Source organism: Balearica regulorum, chromosome 16 (genome assembly GCF_011004875.1).
Source record: "Balearica regulorum gibbericeps isolate bBalReg1 chromosome 16, bBalReg1.pri, whole genome shotgun sequence".
Taxonomy (NCBI): domain Eukaryota; kingdom Metazoa; phylum Chordata; class Aves; order Gruiformes; family Gruidae; genus Balearica; species Balearica regulorum.
Genome location: NC_046199.1, coordinates 9733023 through 9746456, shown reverse-complemented (window position 1 = coordinate 9746456; position 13434 = coordinate 9733023). Strand labels below are relative to the sequence as shown.

The 13434-nt window shown below is 61.1% G+C and overlaps 1 protein-coding gene across 3 annotated transcripts; it reads left to right on the top strand.

Moving 5' to 3' along the window:
- Positions 1-532: 532 nt before the first annotated feature.
- SAMD10 (sterile alpha motif domain containing 10) lies at positions 533-13060 on the top strand. 3 transcript variants are annotated; one of them, XM_075768483.1, is made up of 5 exons: positions 533-644; positions 5997-6181; positions 9770-9938; positions 11062-11202; positions 11745-13060. In XM_075768483.1, the coding sequence occupies exons 1-5, from the start codon at positions 614-616 to the stop codon at positions 11807-11809; spliced, it is 591 nt and encodes a 196-aa protein (XP_075624598.1). In that variant the 5' UTR covers positions 533-613; the 3' UTR covers positions 11810-13060. The 3 variants fall into 3 exon arrangements, with proteins under 3 accessions (XP_075624598.1, XP_075624597.1, XP_075624599.1); XM_075768482.1 differs by lacking the exon at positions 533-644 and adding an exon at positions 3771-3841 and having other exon boundaries at positions 11745-13031; XM_075768484.1 differs by lacking the exon at positions 533-644 and adding an exon at positions 3771-3841 and having other exon boundaries at positions 11702-11821.
- The last annotated feature ends 374 nt before the right edge of the window (positions 13061-13434 follow it).

The following is a 13434-nucleotide window of genomic DNA, read 5'->3' as shown; positions in this document are numbered from 1 at the left end:
CTGAAGGCATGTGCCTCCAAAAATACTCGTGGGGTTGCCACCCTGGGGGAGTGATGAGTGCTGGCAACGCCGTTCCGCTCCATGCCTGCATGCCATGCGCCAGTGAGGTCTGCCGGGTGCCCACTCGCTCTGTGGGCCGCGCAGAGCCCACGTCGCACACACCGGGATAAGCACCCTCCTTCGCCTGCCCCACTGGCACCCGTTTGGGGAACTGCAGGTCGGGGAGAGAAGGGAAATTTAGGGAGGAGGGAAGAGCCAGGCGCTGTATTCTGCTCTGTGCCCACGGCAAACACGAGCAAAAACCTGCGCACGGTGCCCGCTGGACCCCGGTGTCCCCAGGACCTGTCCCTCGGGCTGGGGAGGGACCCGGGGGGATGGTGCCCGGGGCATCGCGGGGAAGGGGGACGGAGGCGGGCGGCAGCACGGGGGGCAGCACGGAGCGGGCTGGCGGCGGCGCGGCGCGGCGGGCGGAGCGCCCGGGGGTGGCGGAGCGCGGCACCGCCCCCGGCGCGGGCACCGGGGCGGGGCGGGCCGGGAGCTCCCGGTGCCGGCGGCGGCGCTGGGGGGGCGCGGGGCTCCGTCCCCGCCTGAGCGCGGCCCCGCTGCGCGGAGGATGAGCTGCGGCCAGCCCAAGGACATGGAAGGTACCGGGCACGGGCGGGGGGTGGGCTCAGGTGCACGGCGGGACGAGCCTTCCCCGGCCCCAAACGCGGCGGGCAGGTCCCTGGGCGGGGGGTGCCCCCTCCATCCCGGGCGTCTGCCCGCCCTCCACCCCCCGGTGCTGCCCCCTCCGTCCCGGGAGTATGTCCTCCGCCCTGCCCGGGTGTGTGCCCTCCATCCCGGGGGTCTGCCCCTCCACACCCCCTTTTGCTGCCCTCAACATGCCGGGGAGGGTCTGTCCCTGTCCACTACCCCCAGTATTATGGGATACCAGTGAAATGGACTGGCAAATTTGGCTGGAGCAAGGGGGTGCAGGTGTGAGGGCAGGGCAGGCCTGGGGGTGCTGGAGCAGGGCAGGACCCCTCGGAAGAGCATGACAAGGTGGAAGGGGGCTCACTGCAGGCAGGGGTGTCTGTGCCTGTGGGATCCCACACCTGACTTCTGCCAGGAGAGCCTGCTCTGCCCAGAACCGCCCCAAGGTCCTGCCTGCTGCCCTCACCCCAGACTGTCTTGGTTGCCCATCCCTACAGAGATCCTCTGTCCTGGGATGCTCAGGGACCACCTGACAGTACCCACAGGGGGCTCAGGAGCACAGACACCCCCAAAGACAGGCACAGAGGCCCCAGAGGCTGTGCCCCAGGGCCCCTCTGTTGCAGGGCTGCCTGTCCCTCCATGCAGGCAGGCAGCACCCTCACACACTCCCCTGATATGCAACCCGGGCACGGTGCTGCACGGGGAGGATGGAAAGGGCATCTGTCTTTTGTTCCCTTCCTCCTCTTTCCTCGGGAGGCACCAGCGGTGAGCAGCTACCGGCCTGAGCTCCGTCCCTGCACGAGGCTCCCGTCTCACCTCTGCAAGCAGAGAATTCAGAGGGAAACGCTGGGGCGGTGCTCATCACAGCCAGGGCCTGGGCTAAGTGCACCCCAGGGGAACCTGGAGAGGCTTGAGGGGGTGTCAGTTGTCTCTGAATGTGATCTCATCCTTCTTGGGGCCAGCAGGTCTTAGAGAATGGCTCAGGGCAGGATCTGGTCCATAAGGACGTACTATGGGTACGCCTTCAAAGATTACGTGCATTGGGAGGTCCTGGAGACCATCGCTGTCTCCCCGGGGCCAATGCCAGGGGCTCTGCCAGCGCAAGCAGCAGCTCTTCCCCGCACCACAGTGAAGTCGCCTGGAAGGGACAGAGGTCACCAGGGCAATGGCAATGCCAGCCGGGCTCGTGGCTCATGCAGATGCCACTGACAGCAAGATGAGTCCCCCGCAAAGCTGTTTCATGAGCAGAGTGGATTCCCCTTCCTAGGAGTCTCTGGAGAGTTCTGGTCTTGTCCACACTTCACCTGCCTGGAGGAACATAAGAGAGACGACCAGCTCACTGCGAATCCCTGTCTGACTGCCGGCAAATCTCTCGCCCCATTTGGTGCTAAATGTCTCTTTCCCTCCCAGACACCAGGAGCTGGGCAAGCTGACAAAGGGATTTCATTCCCTGTGAAGCTTGTTCCAAGCTTCTCCCAGGGACCGCCCTTAATCCCGGGAAGCCTGGCTGACCCCGGGAAGCCTGTCTGCCCCCCACGGCAGCTGCCTGCAGATACGTCCCCAGCAGGAGGACAGGTGTCTTTGGGACACCCCCATGTGCAACAGCGTCAAAGACACAGGGAGATGCCCAAGGCCATGCTGGGAAGCGGTGGCAGGAGGAGGCAGCTGGATGCAGTCAGTGCATCGCCTGTCCGGGCGGTAGGCTCCCCTCTCCGTGCCTCTGCCTGCTCCTCCTGCAGCTTGGCTGCCTGCCGCCGCTTCCCCCGGGGCAGGTCCCGGACACCTGTGAGCAAGCAGCATCCGCAGAAAGTCATCCTGAAGCTGGTTTGCTGGTAGCGATCAGCCCGTGCCTGCCTCATGACCGATCCAGGGATGCTTTCACCGGTGCATGCTGCCACGTCCTGCCTACAGGTTTCTGTCCCCAGGAGGTTTCCTGTCCCTCTCTCCCAGCACTGACTGCTGCTGCTCTGAGTCTCTCCAGCACTCACGTTTCACCAGCCATAAAAGTGTCTGGAGAGGCAAAGGCAGGGAGCAGCGGCATGTGGGCGAGGGGAGGGAGCGGCGTCTGTCCCCACCGCTGCCGCAGACCCTGTCCCACTGCCCGGGGCAGGTGGCCACCAGTCCCCCTGAGGTGACCCAGCCCCTGACCTCCCCCTCCGTTTGTCCTGTGTGCCTGGAAAGATGCCCAAAATGGATCAAAGAGCCACTGAGAGAAAACAAGCCAGTGGTAATTCCCCAGCCCATGAGCAGGCAGTGAGTATCCATCGCATGGGGCTGCCCATGAGGCGTGGGGACCATGGACCAGCTCGTGGGAACCCAGAAAGATGGGGATACAGTGGCCATTTAGGATCAGAGCCAAGCTGTCCTCTCTCTGCTCCAGCTCAGGCTCAGCCAGCCCAAAGGCTCCTGCAGCCCCATTTCAAGGTGCCGTTCCGCACACTCAGCACAGCGTTTGCTCACCGACCTGCGCTGCCAGCTGCAGGCACCCCCCTTCTGCCCAGACCCCAAACATTGCCATGACCACAACAGCTTTGTCCGGGTGCAGGAACAGACCGTGCTGAGCCCCGCAGCCCCTGCCCAGGAAGGGTGCTCATCACCACGTTCCTTCATTTATTTTCCTCCTGCATCCTTAACACCCCAAGCCACTGGTGACCCCAGTGCTGCCACGCACAAGCTTGCCACGGCTCCACTCAGCCCCAGGGTGCTTTGATGCCTGGCGGGTCCAGCGTCCCTCACGGCAGCCCCCCAGGCTTCCCATCCATCCCAGTGCCAGCTGGCCCTGCCATGGGATTAGGCAGGAGCACACGGAGAAAAACACCGAGCATCTCTCCGGATCAAACGCCCACAGGGCAGCAGGGAGGGGGTGTAATTCCCCCCCTGCCCCCATTTGAGGCCGGCTGAGGGCTGCTCAGTGCCGGAGCCAGGGTGAACGTGCAGCCACCAGTTATTGGCAGCGGGAGAGAGGCGATCAGGGCAGTCAGTCAGGTGTGGACGAGGTATGAGGGGAGGCAGGGATGGAGCTGCGCTCGTGACAGCCGGTGCTGCCGAGCGCTCACGCGCATCCCTCCTCCCGCCAAGATGCAGCAGGGCTGTCCGTCCCTCTGCTGCGTCTCCACCATCCGCAGCTCACAGGGTGCACCCAAGCCAGGTGAGAGGGGCTGCAGGGCACGGCCGGGGGGGCTGCGGGGCCGGCAGGGTGGGGGGAGATGCTGCATGTGCATCCCCAGCCGGCGGGCACAGCCTCTGGCTCGGCAGAAAGAGGAGTGGAGGGGATGGAGGGCGGCTGGGTGCTCGTGGCGTTGCCCTGGCTCAGCTCCCCCCTGTTCTCACCCACGCTGAGTGCCATCGGGTGATGGGAAAGTTGGGACCCAAGGGCTGGGCTGGAGGAGCAGGAGGCTGCAGAGGAGCTGCTGGGGAGCTGCTGGAGGCTCTGGGCTCCGGGGCAGCGGCTGCCTGTCCCCGATGGGAGCGGCGCTGCCGGTGCTCCCAGCCCTGCCTTTCTTCTCGGCTTGTTTTTCCCTTCATCTTTCACCCCTCGCTCCCATCTGCTCTTGCTCCTGCTCTCTCACCTCCAGCTGTGTTTGCTGGAGGAGCGTAGATGCCCATGTCCTGCTGCTGGCAGCAGATGCTTTATAGTCCCCTATGGACACAGGTCCTGATGATGGCCAGAACCCCGTTCCCCACCACTCCCTAACTGAGCCTTTCTGCAGCAAGTCCTGGGGAAGCCCCGGCACAGCCAAAGGACACAGCTCTGGCACCAGCCCCTGCAGACCTGCTGGGTCCACGTCTGCCCCCAAGGCCCAGAGAGATGGGCAGTTTTCAGCTCGGGGTAGCCCAGCATGGCTGTGGCAGGGATGGGTGCTCGGGGTGCTGGGGGCAGGACAGCCAGGGGCATCTCGGGCGTCCTTGGCTGGAGGGAGCACAACCCACCGTGGTCCTCACCTGCCACGTCAGGGGTGTCTGAGGCTGTAGGAAGCCATCAGAGTCATCCTCGTCGTCTGAGATAGGCGCAGAGACCACCCCTGCCAGCTCTGCCTCTGCTCGACACCGAGCCTCCCCATGGATCTCCCTTCAGCTTGTTTTCCGTAAAGTCGCTTCCCCAGCTGTCGGTTAGGTCCCCTGCCTCAGTTTCCCTGTGGCGATGCTTGTTGCTGCGTGTGTTTAAGGAACAAGGCAGTGTGATGTGGTCTGGGTAACCTGGGACACACGGACACATCAACAACTGTTTCCTGCTCCATTTTGACTTCTTTTGGCTGGTTTGTCTCCTCTTGCATGAAGGTGTGCTCGAGAGGTCTCTTTGTGACCTCTTCCCTCTTAAAACCCACTAATTATGAAAATGAGCTGCAGCGGGTTTTCTCCAGCCCTTCAGCTCTCCCAGGGTGGGTTATCCCCAGAGGTGGATCTCCTTTGGGTGCTGCTCTGCTTTCAGTGGTAGTTCGTGACTTGCCCGGTTTGCTGTGGTGGGAGCAGGCAAGCTGGGGGATGCCCTGGTCTTTGCTTCTGCGGATCAACGCTGCTTGTGTCAAGCCAGCTGGCTTTTATCTGGAGCAGACGAGCGTGTGAGCCCCTAATACCCACGTGTCCTCCTTCCCCAGCAGCTGGGTCCCCTCAGCCCCCGCCAAAGGAGAGTTTTGCATCCTCATTGCAACCCGAATACCCCCAGCTTATTAAAACACAAGGGCTGAGGGACAAAAACCACTCGTCGTGGGTAAATGGCTCTTCACGGGCCATTGGTGATGGGCTGGCACGTGTTTGGCCATCGCTTGGGTGTGCAGTTTGTGTGCCTGTGTGACAGCAGCTGCCCCCAAGCAGCCACGGTCTGTGCTGGGGGGAACTAACCTTAATCCCCTTCTACATCGGGCAGCCCAGGGTGGGGTTTATCTGCTTCCCGTCCCTCGGCGGTGGCAGTTTAATGTCAGCCTGGTCCATGGAAAGTGGCTCTTTGCCCTCGCCCGGCATCTCGCCCGGCAGAGCGGCAGTGACAAGCAGGAGGTGATAACCAAGCGATGAAGATCAGCTGCAGGTCCCCACGTCTGCTCGGCAGGCGGGTGTCAAAACAAGCATCGCTGGCAAGGGGTTTGTGTGGGCAAACATCTTGTCGGCGCCTGCCGGCTCCCGGCGCCGGCTGGGGCTGATGGTTTTTCTCCCTGGCAATGGGAAGGGAAGGCGGGAAGAGGGAGATTTCGGCGGTGGGGGGATGGCTGATCTCGGCAGGTCCCATCGGGTAGAAGAGGCGTTTCTGGGTGCTCAGGCGTGGGGTGGAGGGGCATGGTGGCCGTCTCTCACCCCCCTTCCCTCTGCAGCCGCCGCCGCTCACTTCAGCTTCTGCCGCAGCCTCCTGGAGCACACGGTCTCGGCCGAGAACCTCAGCTACCGCCTGCAGAGGAACCCGGGCAGCAGCCTCACCTGGCACGACGGCCGGAGCCAGCGGGCCGACAGCGGCCGGACCGTCAAGCTCCTGCGGCAGCCAGGCACCGAGGGCTCACAGGTACCCGCTGGGTTGCTTGTCCCCCTCCACTCCACCGATTCCCTGCAAGAGCATCTCTCCTTTCTCTGCAGTATCAAGCCTTTAGATCCTGTTTTGCTGAAAGCCCTCATGATTATTGGCCATTTAATTATAGTAATATATATAAATGTAATAATTTTATTGTTACCATCAGGCTGGGGGCTGTGGTGGGGTGCGTGCTGTGCTTCACCTCCCCTCCACACATGGAGCTGGGACTTAAGACAATTTCGCAGTAAATGTTTCAGAACCAAATTCCTTATAATCCTTTAAAATCCGTGAGCACTTGGGTATGTCTTAGGTTTGCACCATTGACCTCCTAAAATTCTGACCTTTATTGCATTAATGAGGCTGTGAGCTGAAGGTTTCCTCTGCCCTGCCTCTGCACAGCTGTGGGAAGAAGCATCTTCCCCGTGAGCGGCTCCTGCTGCTTCCTACCCCCTTTGTGATGTCCTGGGAGAGCCGTTCGGAAGCAGCACATCCAGCGAGTGACTGCCAGAAAGTAAACAAGGGAAATCAAACTGCCTGGCTTTCAGCCTCCAACATGGAGATGCTTTTGCATCCTGAGGGCCTGGCGGGTTTGGCATCGGAGGGGAGCAGGGTGCCCTCAGGGACGGGTACGGTCCCACCGTCGCGCTGTGATGCTCACAGGAACGGCGGCCCCTCGGGTCCCCCTGTGCTGGCACTGCTGTGCCTCTTGTCCATGTCACCCCTTCAGGCACCCCGGTGGCCTCTTCCCTCTCGCACCTCTGCAAAAAGCACAGGGACAGCGCTGCCTGCACAGCGCTGCCTGCACAGCGCTGCCTGCACGGGGACACGCCAGCCACTCTCCGGGTGCCAGCTGCGTTCATCATGGCTCTCCCTCATCTGCCTCTGCGGGATATGGCGGGGGGAGAAAGGCTTTAATTTTGTCGTAAGCAAGGAAAAACGCCCAAGTGAAGGGAGGTGATGTGAGTTGCTCCTTGCAGCTCCCAGGGGACAGCTCCCCCCACCCAGCTCCCCCCCAGCCACCTCCTGCCTCCCCGCAGGAGCAGCCTCCGAGCCCTCCCGCCTGCTCTCCTCAACACCGGCGCTCGATATTCACGGCTGAGAGTTTATCAGAGAGACAGCACAGCTCAACCGGCTGAAAAACGAGCCCGTGATTCATTACACCTCTCCTTCCCACCCAGGGAGCACAGGGGCTCGCTCGGGGACCCGCCGGGGGGGCTTCACCAGCTCCGGGGGGTGATGCACCCTGAGCCGGCAGCGCAGGGTTTAGGGATGCTGAGCTGGGGCTGGGGCTGTGTCTGAGGGGCGAAGCGCTTGCAGACGTAAGCGTGCCCAGGGAAATTGCAGGTTGTTTGTCACCTCTTCCCTCGTGCCTTGGATAATAGCTGCGGGAAGCTCGCGGGAAGCTCGCCATTATTTCCCCCGGCCCCTCCGCTTCTCATCATTGCTCGTTAGTGAATCCAGAGCAAATCGCCGCCTCTTCCCCACGGCACGCTGTCTGGCGCGCTCAGCCGAGTGTGAAGGAGCCGAGCGGCCGGGCGCAGGCTGGGGCTGCTCCTGCAGGCAGGCAGCTCCCGGGATGTGTCAGGGGGAGCGGGCAGCTGCTGGGGGTTCCCCCAAAGGTGAGGGTTTGGTTGGGAAGCCGAATCGTGCGCATCATCTATCGCATTTTCCATCTGCTTTGGAGATGGATTCCTTGGTTATTAATTTACAGCCTCCTAACTTTGCCTTCTTCCCTCTTGCTGGAATGTCCCCAGCTGGCACAGGTGAGCTCTGCTTGAGGAAAGGACCCTTTCCAAGCCCAAATCTCCCCTGGGCACAGGCAGCAGCCCCTGCCAGGCTGGCCGGGCTTCGCGGGGTGAGCAATGCCCAGCGCAGGGCCAGGGGAGACATCCCGGACCCCGCTGTGCTCTCCGCTGCCTCCTCTTTGGCATCTCTCAGGGACGTGTCATTAGTTTCAGTAACCGCGGGATGTCTGGAGTCCCTGTCGCGCTAATTATCTCCGCTCCTCTATTAGGCATGCTTAATTAGCTAATGTTCACACATGGAGGTCGACATTGGCATACCACGGTCCAAGCGCCGTTGACCTTTCCCACGCTGGCATGGCCCTGCATCGGCTGCTGCTCCTGCCATGCCCCTGCTGTGTCCTGCACAGCGGTGAGGACCATGCTGGCAGGGACACCAGCAATCCAGTCCCCTCCTGCTGCGGGCAGCGGGGACCCTTTCCCATCCCCACCTGCCTGTGGTCCAGCCCAGGACAGTCCCGGCAGCTCAGGCACAGGGAGCTGCTTTGGAGAAGCGATGTTTGCTGGTGCTGCTCAGGGATGAAGTCTCGGCACCGCAGACAGTGGAGAGGTCACCAATCTCCCCTGAGTCCTAAAACTGGAAAAAGTGGATTTCTGCATCCCCCAGCCCCATTTCCCAGCCAGCCTTGAGGTTTCTCCCTTGGAGAAACAGGCTCATCCTCCTGCACTCTTACGCTCAAGGCATTTGATTTGCTCCATGCCAAGATAAATCCAGGCTGCAACGACCTCACGAGGCTGGAGCTGCTGTGACGTGGATGAGGAAATGGAGCTACTGGGTGGCTGGGGGTGAGACCAGCCGCTCCAGCAGGCAGCTGGAGGGAGGGAGGGAGGGAGGGAGGGATGCTGGCAGACAAGCCCCATCTCCCCATGGGCACCCCTTCTCCCCCTCCATCCCCTCTGCTCTGCAGGTCCCGGTCCCAACCTGCCACCAGGCAGGTGCCTGCTGGGCACTGAGGCACCGGTGCCGGAGGGAGCAGTTTGCACTGGGGGCCATGACAGTCCGGGCAAGGGGCAAGGGTGCGTGGCAGAGGTCTCTGGGAGGTGGAGGGTGGCCAGGACACCCCAGGGCACTGAGGGCTGCAACCCCAGTTGATGTCGGGTGTCTCCGGGCACGGCAGCAACCCAAGAAAGAGCCATGATGTTCAGAGGTGGCTTTAGATGCCCGTGAGGCTGCAGGACCTTGTCATGGCCAGTCAGGTTGGGGCTGAAGGAGGCTGAGCAGGAGAGAAAGGGAGAGACCCTCCTGCTCCAGTGCACCAGCTGCCTCTGGCTGCTTCCCTGGGGACTTGTGGTGGGGGTGGCTTTGCACCAGTACCCGCCACCCCACAGGACCTCGCTGGCTCCATCCCCACTGAGACCTGCCAGCAAGCACCTTTCTCTGCCCATTGAGGTGGGGACCCTGGGAACCCCCAGGATGTCTCCCGAGCCCCTGCAATGCTGGGCTGGGCTGAGAGATGCGTAGGGGAAGGGCACTGGGGCTCTTGCCTGTAACAGGAGGGTCGGGTGGCTCCCAGGTGTGGGGTCTATGTAGGGCAGGACCCCCACCTTGGCCTCCCATCCCTGCTGCCCCCCACCTCTCTCCCTGGTTCCTCTGATGCTGCTATTTTGGGATGAGCCCGGAGACTCCAGAGGGTGCAAAGCCAAAGCCTGCCAGCATCGCCACAGCCCCGTGCCACTGGCCAGCGTCTCCCCCATCCCCATGGGCTGACCTCCCAGTCGAGGCGTTTTCCTCCTCGCAGGGCTGAATCCTGCTAACCTCTTCCCTTCCCGCTCCCTGCAGGGCCGTGCCTGCGATCACTATGGCATCTACCACACCAGCCCCACGCTGGGCAGCCTGGCCAAGCCGGTGGTGCTCTGGACCCAGCAGGATGTGTGCAAATGGCTGAAGAAGCACTGCCCGCATAACTATCTCATCTATGTCGAGGCGTTCTCCCACCATGCCATCACAGGTAGGGTAGACACCCCCACTAATTGCCATTAGCACGTTCTCCTGGGAAATAACTGTTTGGAGGTTTGTGGTTCGGAAGATAGATGTACCCTCCATTTCTGTCTTCTCTCCCACAGAGATGCAGCTGGGGTGAGAGCTGCTGGGCAGGAGGCATCTGCCACTGGGGTGAGCTCCAGGACAGGCTGGAGGTTGTTTAAAATGAGCATAAATTACCCCCGGGAGATGTGGTTTACAAGATGGGGAAGAGTCTTCTCCTTGCCTAGATTAATAAGAATATTTTAATAGGTTTTTAAATACTGAAAATTTTTGCAGAAGAGGAAAGGTCTCTGCCCAGCGGGAGTCCAAGTTGCAAATGTCTTCATCCAGGTTTGAACCCAACTCCCAGCCAAGTCCTTGGAGGACATTTACCTCTAGGACCTGCTTCCTCCCTTTTGCCCTCTGGGAACACTGACTTTGACCTCTACATATGAGCATCATCCTGGTCCGAGCACGACGTGTGCACGGCTGGGCAGAGCTCTGCCCGGGCCAGGAGAAAGCAGCGGGGAAGGGAGCGCTGGAGCTGCCCGCGAGGGATGCAAAGCCCTAATGCAAGAGCTCAGCCAGGCCTTGCATGGGAAACAAAGGCAACATTAGCAAATGTACGCTGGGAAACAAGGACAAAAGCTGGTTGTAAATCCCTCGTTTAATAGCCCCCGGACTGGAGGAGAGTGGCTCGCCGGGGATGGTGGCAGCAGCGCTAATGCATTTTGATGGGTACCCCTGTTCCCCCAGGATGGCCAGCCCGCACGGGGACCGTGCGCTCAGAAAAATGCCTCCTGATGCGCGAGGTGGAGCGGAGGAATGGAAAGCTCCTGCCTGCGGGGATGGGTTATGTGATTGCTGAAGCCAATACCTATCCCAAGGCTGGGGAGCTTGAGCTGCCACCCAGCTCTCTCTGAAAGTGGGGCTACCTGCGAGGCTTCTCCATCCCTGTGGGTCCCAGTGGTGAAAGAGCATTTCAGGATTTCTTCGCTTTCCCCCTCCTTGTTCCCATGTGAAGATGGACTCCCATTTGAGTTGCACTTTCACGGTGTCCCTGCCACGCGGTGCCACCAGCCGGGCGCTGAGCAATGCCGTGTTTGCAGGTCGGGCGCTGCTGCGGCTGAACGGGGAGAAGCTGCATCGCATGGGCATCGCTCACGAGGCGCAGCGGCAGGAGGTCCTGCAGCAGGTCCTGCAGCTCCAGGTGCGCGAGGAGGTCCGAAACCTGCAGCTGCTCAGCCAAGGTAGGGCCGGCAGGAAGCCGAGCGGGGAGAGAGGCTGCAAAACCAAACCCCGGGGAGGCTGTGCCCCTCCTGCAGCCATGCGGCCACGGAGAGCAGCGGCTGGGTGGCTGCCGAAGCCAGAGGCACCCGCCTGCATGTCGCTGGTGCAAATGCAGCCCGTGCTGCGGCTGGGATGGGGTGTGGAGCACAGGTTGGGGTGCGTGGTGAGGGGTTGGGGTGCAGGGGTTGCGGTGCACTTGGATGAGTTGTGGTGCACAGGCTGTGGTGCAGGACAGGTTGCAGCGCACAGGTTGTGGTGCGCGGGGATGGATTGTGGTGCACAGGCTGTGGTGCACAAGGACAAGTTGTGGTGCACAGGGCCAGGCCGTGGTGCACAGCACAAAATCCATTACTGGCATTTTGCACGGAAGGGATGGGATTCTCCGGGGCTGGCAGTGGGTGAGCTGGAACGTGCCACCCTGCAGGCTGTTTATTCCTTCCTCTCCCCACCTTGTTCCAGCTTCTTTTGGAAATGTCTCCTAGCTGATCCGTCTGTTTGGCAGATTGTACCAACACTGTGAACCGAGCACCTCTGGGATGGGCTGTGCACCGCCGATATGAGACCTGAACCACACGCTTGGAATATGAAGAGACGGCTTCCCAGCCACTCCGGGCCTTCTCTCCTTCTTCTTCTTTCTCTTTCTTTTCTATGAATACCTTTCTGCGCAGAGATGGGAGGTTTCCTCCAGCAGACGTGGTTCTTGGCTGGAGGAAAATTAGCAAAACAGCCACTGGGACAGATGAACTTTTGCCCACCTGAACCTGACAGTTCACAGGGAAAGAGATGGGAAAAAGGAGATGGCAACAGGCAGGGCTCAGCACTGTGGACAAATCGAGCGTGATTATACCCCGGGACAGCTCAGAGCCGTGTACGGGACGGTGAAGCCTTATGCACATGGGCGACATCCCAGCACCCGGCAGCTCATGTCCATACCTCGGAGCTTATTTAGGGAGCTTTAGTTTTTTCTTCAGACTGGGCTGTCTTCCAGCATCCGAGGAGGTAACGTTATCAGTAGCAAATAAGATGACCCGACCAGCCAAAAAAAATTAAAAGCGGAGCCAAGTCATCAGCACCCGGCTCCACTTGGTGAGTTAAAAAGGGAGCTGAGTCCTCAGAGCTGGAAAATCCGGGAGCAAAGGCAGGGTGGACGTGCCGGGAGGATGCCATGGCCTGGAGGAAGCTGTGCCAGGAGCTCGTCCTTCATCCGTCCTCGTTTGCAGGCAGACAGGGGAGCTGATGCAGGGGCCGGGGGGGAGCAGCCGAGGATGCTGCCAGGTGGTGCCGGGTGCTGCCCGGGGTGAAGCTGGGGATTCCTGGGTGCCGGGTTTCCCCCTGGCCCCGGTGCCCAGTTGTGTTCCCTCCTGCACCCTCTGTGCTCCCACCAGCTCTTTGCAGAGCTCTGCTCCTCTGGGCATTTGCAAACGCTCATCCTGACCTCTTCTCCAGGGGCTGGTGATGGTGCCACCCAACCCAGGCACCGTCCTGATGACCCAGCTTGTCATTAAGGTGAAACAGCATTTACTGTTACACCCCCTGCCGAAACCCCCCTGTCTGGAGCCACAGACTGCTCATGCAGGCAGGTAAGGAACAACCAAGGATTTTGGAGCAGGGTGGATGCTGTCACCTCCCCACGTTTCCCCTCCGGTGACAAGGGCAGGGCTGCAGGTCCGGGGCGGAGGGTGTCCTGAAACAGCAGCACCCCAAGGCCCCTGGGACATCGCAGCTGTCAGGGATGCGGAGGCAGGTCGCGGCGGCCCCCCCAACCAGGCGCCCACCTGCCTGTTCCTCTGCTGGTAATAAAATAAGAGACTGTTATTTTAACTTGCTGTCCTTCTGACTCTTCCCACGCCTGAACGTGTTCCCGGGGATGCCCAGGAGATGTCTACAGCCCTAAATCCCCTGGGACAAGCACATCCACAGGGAACGGGAGTCCCACCAGGTGGCCCTGTGGGAACAAGCCTCAGTCTGGGGTGTTTTGCCAGTATGTAAATCCCCCCCCAGTTCCACAGAACTGCTGAGAATTAAGAAGCTGTTAATCTTTGCTGGCGGGTGGCTGGCTGGGGGCAGCGGAGGGGATTTGGGGTCATAGTTACCACTCTGGCACAGATAACGGTTGTGGCAAAGCAAAGGTCTCCAAAGCTCGTCTGTGAGCGGCATTACTCCGGCTAACGAGCTGTGCTAAGTGGGATGGG